Below are 9,452 nucleotides of genomic sequence, written 5' to 3' on the forward strand. Positions count from 1 at the left end.
CTTCCTGTGGTTCTGGATGAAGTCCGTATTGTTTCTCTGAGGTATTAATCAATTGTTGTGAGCGGCATTAATTTCCCGGTGTTTATCTCTGCCGCCATCATAGTTTTTCCCATTGTGCTTCTCTTAAGAAGCAGTTGTGTTTTAGTGATGAATAGTATGTTGAATCTCCACACATGTATACACACACACACACATACATACATTTACATACATATACTGGTCAAAATCAGGCCATGTGTGTTTCTTATAATGAAAGCTTTTTCCAAATTATTTGAAAGCCAAATATAATGTTACCAACTTGAAAGCATTTTTTTTTTCAGCTCTTTCTTTCTTGTGCTTTTTCACTTTTGACTCAGATATGGCCAGTTTTATCTGAGACTTTAAATAAGCATCGGGCTGATAATCGGATTGTAGAGCGTTGTTGCAGATGCCTTCGCTTTGCTGTTCGCTGTGTAGGCAAAGGATCTGCAGCCCTGCTGCAGCCACTAGTCACACAGGTAAGTTCCCTTCGAGAGGGAAAATGTAAACTGTACAGAGTTTGAAATAGGAGCCTTTGGAACAAAAAGTGGTGATGAAACACTTTTAATTTTGTATTAATTAAATATGAAAAAAAATTCTTTGAAAGAGGTTAAATAGTGCCTGTGATAGGTATGTTGTCTGTAATCTTATCTGTATAGTGAAGTCTAATTAGCAATACATTCCAGTGTGAAATTAGGAAAAGAGAATGACTTTAATGTTCAGCTCTTGTATACCAGTGCTAAATATTTTTACATTAATTTCCTTTTTTTAAATGTGGTAAGTCAAACTTTGCTATTTCTTGGCCCAAAGGGATTTTTAACTGTATTGAACACAGTTCACATAAGTTTCTTATTTGTCAAGGTATAAATTTGACTCTTAATGACCAAGATTGATACGTTATTAAGATGGTATGTATGACTCACTACATGAAGCTCTCTAAGATTATACCTAGAACTACTCTCTGAGACAGCTATGACTAGTGGCTTAGTTCAGAGATACCTGTGACTAGTGACTTAGTTCACTAAGTAATATGTGTTGATGTTAACCGCATAGCAGGGCCAGAACTAGGTTGAGGCAAGTGAGGTTCTATGTGCACAAAATTGAGGGAGGCCAGGCCAGTGCCAATCCTGCATTTGTAGGACTCTTAAGCAAGTGCCTTCTTAAATTTTGCACTCATGCTGTGAGGAAAACTGCTAGACAACCCACCCAACCTAAAGTGACTCTCCTCCACCTGGACAGGGTACAGACAGTGCAGATTTTAAGGCGGTACACTCTCAGGAGCTGATTCTGACAGTAAGTGCCACCTTAAATTCTGTACCCTGGTACTTCACTCTTAAGGAAGCACCCTCAGCTAGGGTCATGCTAGTGCAGTGTCAGTTAACACTTGCATGAACTCGCCTCCTTAAATTGTAGATTTGATTAAAGTTTGTACAGGTACATATTTTAATAGAATTTTAATATTAGTGATTTTCTATACTCTAAGTACAGCAGTATATGTTTGCATTTAGGCTGTGTCTACCTCTAGTTAAGAGTCCCAGTTGGTGTAATACTTTCTAAGTCTAATATAACTTGATTTTAAAGTCCCTTTGCTGTTGGAGGATATCTCATGACTTTGATACTGTTTTTTTTTATTCCTGTTAATTAAGTATGTGACCAACCAATAGAGTAGGGCAGGACCTTACATAGGAAGTGTGTTCTAAAGTCAGTACATGTGATAGAAATAAAAATTATTCTTAAAAGTCCCATAAACAAGAAGTAAACTAGAACTGATGGTCCTGTAGTTTGTAAATGAAGTTTTACTGAGTGATTGCCATGCTTATTCATTTAAGTATTATTTATTGGCCATTTCTGTGCTACAGTGGCAAAGTTGATAGTCAGAAGATTGTATGACTGGCAAAGCCTAAATTATTTACTATCTGGCCCTTTAAGACAATTTGCCAACCCCTGACTTAAATCATTATTCATTAAGTAGAGCATATATTATTTGAGTACACAGCACTGAACAGATTCATAGTTCTCATCTCATGCTCATTCCATGGTATATGCTGATAAGAGTCAGTTACTCTATCCTTCAGCCCCCACTACTTTTATAAAATAGAATTTTTATAGGATCAATGCATGGGTGTTGTGATGGTATTTCCAATAGATGAATGTATAAATAGATGCCTCTTGATTTTTGGAGGATAGTAGGATAAAAATCCTAAACAAATAATTTAATTTAAATGTGTGTATTATATTGAATTTCTATTCTTTTGAGACAGATACCTTAATTGTAAATACTGTTTTTTACTTAGAAGAGGAAATAAAGGAGTTTAGGAGAAACTCAAAATTGAAATAATGCTTTCACAGCCTCCAAGATGAGAGCATCCTATCTAATAAAAAAGAAACATGCAAATTGACCATAACCCCGACACCCTTCCCATTGGCTAATCAGCAGTATATGCAAATTAACTTCCAACTAAGATGGCGGCCGGCAGCCACGCAGCTGAAGCAAACAGGAGACTTGCTTGCTCCAGTGACGGAGGAAGCCAACGTTCCTGGCCTGCCGCTGCCAGCCTCTGAGCTGCAATCTAGGCAACTATGGTGCAATTATAGAAGTTAAACAAGGTCCAGAGACCTGCTTTCAGCCAGCTTCGGCCTCAGAGCTTAGAGCTGCAGTGATGGCAACAGAATTTCAATTATAGAAGCCAAACAAACCTAGAAACCTGCCCCTGAAAACGGCTCTCTGGCCCTCACCCAGACTGGCCAGGCACCCCAGTGGGGACCCCCACTCTGAAGGGGGTGTGACCAGCTGTAAACAACCTTCAGTCCATCCAGGCTGGCCAGGCACCCAAGCGGGACCCCCACCCTGATCCGGGACACTTTCAGGGCAAATCAGCCAGCCCCCACCAGTGTCCCAGGCCTCTATCCTATACTACAGGCAGGGAGAGACAGCACGAGCTACCATCTGGGCCCCATGTGCAGCCCTGGGCAGCGGGGCATAAGCCCTGGCCCCAGCCGGGACCCCTGTGTGCCACCTGAGCCCCGAGCCGGGACCCCTGTGCCGCCTAAGCCCCGCACTGCTAAGCCCCGCCCCCAGCTGGGACCCTGTGACTATTGGATAACAGGAAAGTGCTGCTGGGCCCTGGGTCGCTGTGGTGATCTGGCCATCGGTAAGTAGAAAAGTGCAGCCTGTAGGCAGCCCCCAGCTGTGCCTGATCCAGGAGCAGGAAAGCAAGCCCAACCTGAGGGCAGCCCCCAGCTGGGCCTGATCCGGGAGTAGGAAAGCAAGCTTGGCCTGCGGGCAGCCCCAAACTTTGCCTGCTCCCCAGTTGCCATGGTGATCCAGGAGCAGGAAAGCAAGCCTGGCCTGAGGGCAGCCCCCAGCTGGGACTGATCCGGGAGCAGGAAAGCAAGCCCGGCCTGCGGGCAGCCCCCAGCTGAGCCTTCTCCCCCGTCACCATGAGGATCCGGGAGCAGGAAAGCAAGCCTGGCCTGTGGGAAGCCCCAAACTTTCCCTGCTCCCCGGTCGCCATGGTGATCCGGGAGCAGGAAAGCAAGGCTGGCCTGCCGGCAGCCCCAAGCTGGGCCTGATACGGGAGCAGGAAAGCCCGGCTTGCGGGCAGCCCCTAGCTGGCCCTGCTCCCCGGTCCCCATGGGGATCCGGGAGCCGGAGAGCAAGCCCAGCCTGCGGGCAGCTCCAAGCTGGGCCTGCTCCCCAGTCGCCATGGTGATCCAGGAGCAGGAAAGCCCGGCTTGCAAGCAGCACCCCCATCCTGGCCATAGCTCAAGGGAGAGTACAACATGCAGTGGAGGCCAGCAGCATGAGAGATCAACACAGAGGGGCTCCCGCTCCATTTTCCTACCTGACATTTATAAAAAGAGAGTTTTGTCAGAGAAAATATTATAATTTGGGGCTATAGTTTTATTTACTTGGAATTATAAAATATACTGAAATAAAATTCTACTTTCAGAATCACTGGGCCCTTGAGGGTAGGAAGGAACACAGAGAGAGAAAGGGAGAGAGGGAAGACTATATATCTAAAAGCCCAGTGACCATTATGGTGGAACAACCAGAATGACCAGAATGACTGGTCACTATGACATGCACTGACCACCAGGGGGCAGACGCTCAACGTAGGAGCTGCCCCCTAGTGGTCATTGTGCTCCTGCAGGGGGAGCACCACTCAGCCAGAAGCTGGGCTCATGAATGGCCAATGCAGTGGCGGTGGCGGGAGCCTCTCCCCCTCTGCAGCAGCGATAAGCTGTCAGTTGGATATCCCCGAGGGCTCCCGGACTGCAAGAGAGTGCAGGCTGGCATGAGGGACCCCCCCTTGTCGTCCCCACCCCCCATACGAATTACATGCACCGGGCCTCTAGTTTAGTATATTTGTCCCTGCTACAGCTCTACTAATTTTTTTAAGTGTTTTTTTAATGCATATAGAAGCAACTATTAGATGTTAGAAAATTTGAGTATGCTCTGCTATGGTTTTATAAACATTATACAAGCCTTGGATAAAATAGTTCTTTAATGTCTTTCAACTTGAAGTATTATGCAACATGCTTTCCTATGTTGTGTGAAAGAGAAGAGACTAGTCTCTCTGTAAATGTCTTCCTCCAAACAGCTTTCTAAGTTGATACTTATTGAGGGGTATCAACCTCAATAAGAGGTTTAATTAATTGGTTTTACCCTTGGCAGATGGTGAATGTGTACCATGTACATCAGCATTCCTGTTTCCTGTACCTTGGCAGTATCCTTGTGGATGAGTATGGCATGGAAGAAGGCTGTCGGCAAGGATTACTAGACATGCTTCAGGTATGTTTTCTTTGGGGAATATAGATGTATTGGTTCTTTGATGGTCTAAAGGCCTAGCATTGTGTTCTTTACCATGTCTTTAATTCTGTTGCTTCTTTATGTTTCCACCCCAGGCATGTTGATTTCCTAATAACAGGGAGATAGAAACTTCCTAGTTCTCTGGACAGGCCTGCTTGGGAGAAAGAAAGATTGACTACACAAATGTAATGATCATTACTGCCTAATTATGCACTCCAGAGATAGGGTTTTTTTGGGGGAGTGGGGAGGTGGGCAACTGGATTTAAATTCTTCCCTGGAACAGCCAGTGAACAAGCTTACTCAGCAGGGATGGTCTTAGGGTAAATAGCAGACGTTGGAAAAGGTTTCTGATATACTGCCCCCCGCCCCCTCTAGTCATGGGGGTGGACGATGGGTGGGAATATATTAGGGAGTTAAATTATGATCTCCTTTTCCTCAAGATATCTTTCCCTTTAAAACTTCATCTACTACTATTAAAACTTCATCTACTCCCTTAGCAGACTGACCATGCTTAGCACATAAGCCGTCTTTAATTTCAGAAACTTCTAAAGCTTTGAAATGACATCTATCCACCTTCATCAACTAAAATCTATACCACCAATCCTTTCTGAAATGTGGCTTTCATTTGTGAAAACTGTTTATGTTAACTGAGAGAGATTTCCATCTTCCTTTTCTTGATCTTATTTTTGTCACAGTCTTTTGTGCTTTTCCCCTCTTTATTCCTTTTGTATGTGTTGTGATATTTAGCAAGTCTGAATCCTGTGGCATTTATATACAAGTATTTGATTTAAAATCACTTCTGTTTTAGGCACTGTGCATCCCCACCTTTCAGCTCCTAGAACAGCAAAATGGGCTGCAGAATCACCCTGACACCGTGGATGACCTGTTCAGGCTAGCCACCAGGTCAGTTCTTCCAAAGAGCAACCCTTTCTTTTATTGTTCATTCCCATCACTGCTTAGACTTGTCACCTAACACTTGACTGTGTCCTTCTCTGTGACATGAGTTAAGTGAAGTAGGTAGATTGATCATTCATAACCCAAAGTTATATTTTGAGCCAGATTGTCCCCATAAGTGAGGAAAAGGAATTGGATGGGAGCAGGGTTAGTGGCTAAGTTCCTGTCATGAAGGAGGAAACACATGCAGGACAGTAAAATTGTGCTTGGTAAAAACATTTGACTAGATAATCTCTAAAATCCCTTGTGGTTTTAAATGTTGTATGCTGCTACGATATCAGGCTTCACCTCAAATTTTTCCTTGAGTAGATATAATTATATTTCAGAAAAAATTCTTAGGATTTTAAGGTGCTTAGAAGTTATCTGGTGTTGCACTTCCTAGTTCTGCCCCTAGCCTGCCACCTCATCTAGTGCTTAAATTCCTTTTACCAGTAACACTGATGTTATTGTCAAATCTTTGAGTTCCTTCTTAGTCCCTCACTAAGGAATTTTAATCAAACCAGTTAGTGAACAGAAAAGCTTTTTTAAAGAAATAAACCATTATTAAATGTAGATGTTAGTTTTTGGACAAGTTAGAAAAATGTGTGGGGTGTTTTTCCCCCCCAGTTTATATGTGTGGGTTGTCAACCTCTGTTTTCCCAGGACATATTCCTTGAAAAACTAATTCCTAGAGATATTCTTTGTACAAATGATTGCCTGGTGAAAAGAACTTGGAAAAACATTGTGTTTTTCTTGGAGATTCTCCTTTACATTAAAGGATCTGAGAAACCTTGTGGAAAATTGAATGGAAAGTAATAGAGTTTCTATATCCGTCCTGCTTCCCCCACCCCCACCATGTATAATGACATGTATCCATCATTATAGTATTGTACAGAACAATTTTACTACCCTAAAAATCCTCTGTGCTCCACCTATATGTCCCTTCCTCCTCTTCAAACCTAGCAACTACTGATCTTTTTACTTTCTCTCCATAGTTTTGTCTTTTACCCTGGCTGCTTTTAATAGCCTTTTCCTGTCATTTATACCCAGCATGTCTTTCCACACCAGGTTTATTCAGCGTAGCCCTGTTACCTTGCTGAGGAGCCAGGTGGTCATCCCTATCTTGCAGTGGGCCATTGCCTCTACTACCCTGGACCATCGGGATGCCAACTGTAGTGTCATGAGGTTCCTACGAGACCTCATTCATACAGGGGTAGCCAATGATGTAAGTATAATCATTGTAACTTTTCTACTTTGCAGCTCATTATCTTCTCATATTGCTTCCTCATTTCCTTAGGCATATCTGTCTTATAACGCTGACTTGGTGGTGATGTACTTCTTTAGCCTTGTCTTTTTTGTTGTTGTTTGTTTGTTTTTGTCTGGGAAGCTGTTGATTTCACTGTCTATTTTGAATGATAGCCTTGCTGGATATAGTAATCTGGTTTCAGATCCTTGTTTTCTATTACCTTGAGTACTTTATACCATTCCCTTTCTGGCCTGTAGAGTTTCTGATGAGAAATCAGGTGTCTGCCCTATGAGAGTTCCTTTGTAGGTAACCGTTTGCTTTTCTCTTGCTGCCTTTAAGATTCTGTCTTTAATTTTTGGCATTTTAATTATGATGTGTCTGGGCTTGGGCCTGTTTGGGTTCTTCTTGCTTGAGATTGAGACTCGGTGCCCCCCGAACTTGTGTGAATTTTTCCTTCACCTGGTTAGGGAACTTTTCTACCATTATTTTTTCAAACACGTTCTCTAACCCCTGCTCACTTTCTTCCCCTTCTGGCACTCCTATTATGTGAATATTATTATATTTCTTATTGTTCCACAGCTCCCTTAAACTGTCGTCCTGTTTTTTCATTGGTTTTTCTTTTTGGTCCTCTGATTGAGTGATTTTTTTTTTTCTACCCTGTCTTCTAATTCACTGATCCAATCCTTGGCTTCCCCTAATCTGCTATGTATTCCTTCCAGTGTGTTCTTTATTAGTGCTATGTCATTCTTCATAGTTGTTATATCTTTTCTCATGCTGTTAAGCATCTTTACCATCATTATTCTGAACTCTGTCTCATAAATTTCTTATCTCTATTTCATTTAGTTCTTGCAGAGAATTCTCTTGTTCTCTCATTTGGAGCTTATTTTTTTGTCTCCCCATTTTGGCTGCCTGATGGGTTTGTGTCTGCATATTAGGTAGATCTACTACAACTCCCAATCTCTAATATAGGAAAATGTCAGACACTGTTTGTGACTGGCCCTGAGTACCCGGTTTGGAGCTATCAGCAATCCCCAGTTTGTAGCTCCCCCTGCTGGGGCTGGGTACCTTTGGAAAGGACCAAGATGTGCACCAGGTTCTGCTTTTCCTAGCCCCAGGCCTGGGATTAGATCAAAGTCTCAAAGCCTCCAGAGACCTGCCTCTGCCTGCATTCCCATTGACACTCAGACTTGATTAGCCTCAGGCTATTGACCACAGTATGGGGTTATAGGTCTTCCAACAGGGTGGGGCAACTGCCTTCCCCCCAGGCAAAAACTATGGGATAGCAAAGGTCCACAGGAGAAAGATTTCCTCCTCAGCATGAGGAAATGACTCAGCACAGGAAACCAGGGGGTCTGCTCCCTGATCTCCAACCCCAAAGCCCCCAATCCTGGCTTCTGCTCACACAGTTCCAGTCTACTCTACCCTTCCTCTGCCCAAGGTGACTGGTTGTAAACTAAGGTTTGTGTGTTGGCCCTTTAAGAGGGATCCTGCATTTCCAGTCATCTCACTGTCAGACAGAACCCTGCTGCTTTTCACATATAGTTGTTATGTGGGTACCTTTATCAGTTCTGTTGTTCTGGGCTGGAGAGCCCAGCTTGGGGTTTAGACCTCAGAGTTCTCAGTGGGAACCCCCCACAAGTGAGATATCTCTCAGAACTTCAGTTGGTGTCCATAGGGTCCCGGCCAGCCCTTCCGCTCCTCCCCACTTCCCACCAGTCTCTATGTAGTCTCCACTTTCCATCCTTGGTTATCAGGGGTCTCTCCAGCTAGTCTTCAATTGATTTTTCAGGATGGGTTTTCTGTATTTTAGTTGTATTTCCATTTTGGTCCTTGGAAAGTGTCAGTGTAACTTCCACTTACTCCATCGCCATTTTGGAATTGTCTGGGTTGGTTTTCAAAAAGGAAATAAGAATACTTTGTTATTTTTCACAGAAAAAAAAAGATTAAGAAAATTGCTACCCTTAATCTTTAATCATTGTATCTCCTCTGCCTTCTTTTCATGAAAAATCTAGGGGTTAATCTTAGCTAAAACCCATGCCCATTTCTTTGATACTAAACTCAGTGTTTTCTTCATGACGAAACATTTGGTGGACTTTGTGAATCCTCCTGCTATATAATATGTATACCTTCTTTCCTGGGAAAGAGAAATTGCTAGACCAGCGATTTTTGACCTTTTTCATCTGATGGCACACATAAACTAATTACTAACATTCTGCAGCACACCAGAAAATATATTAAATTTTTTTTCTTTTTGCTGGATCTGACAAATTAAAAAAAGGTATGATTTTGGTTGATTCACACTGGGTGGCTATTCTGTTGACTGTTGTCTTTTTTTTTTTTATTATTACAAAAAGAGGTCTGGGCCCCTGACTGAATAGTTAGATTTTTCATGTTGTAAAAATTCTTGCAGCACACCCATTGATAATGCTGTGTTATGTGTTA

General features: G+C 42.9%; 1 protein-coding gene across 6 annotated transcripts in view; it reads left to right on the forward strand.

Annotated features, from left to right (window-relative positions):
* Positions 1 to 9,452, forward strand: part of TNPO3 (transportin 3) — a 104,664-nt gene that overhangs the window by 76,201 nt on the left and 19,011 nt on the right. For 4 of the 6 annotated variants that reach the window (XM_015568888.1, XM_015568890.1, XM_015568889.1 and 1 more), the window contains exons 16-19: positions 321 to 497; positions 4,697 to 4,813; positions 5,640 to 5,734; positions 6,833 to 6,989. In XM_015568888.1, the coding sequence (XP_015424374.1) occupies positions 321 to 497; positions 4,697 to 4,813; positions 5,640 to 5,734; positions 6,833 to 6,989 (546 nt within the window). The remainder of the gene's footprint in view (positions 1 to 320; positions 498 to 4,696; positions 4,814 to 5,639; positions 5,735 to 6,832; positions 6,990 to 9,452) is intronic. The other 2 variants (XM_015568891.1, XM_006771385.2) reach the window with 1 other exon arrangement.

Source organism: Myotis davidii, unplaced genomic scaffold (genome assembly GCF_000327345.1).
Source record: "Myotis davidii unplaced genomic scaffold, ASM32734v1 scaffold705, whole genome shotgun sequence".
NCBI classification, from domain to species: Eukaryota; Metazoa; Chordata; class Mammalia; order Chiroptera; family Vespertilionidae; genus Myotis; species Myotis davidii.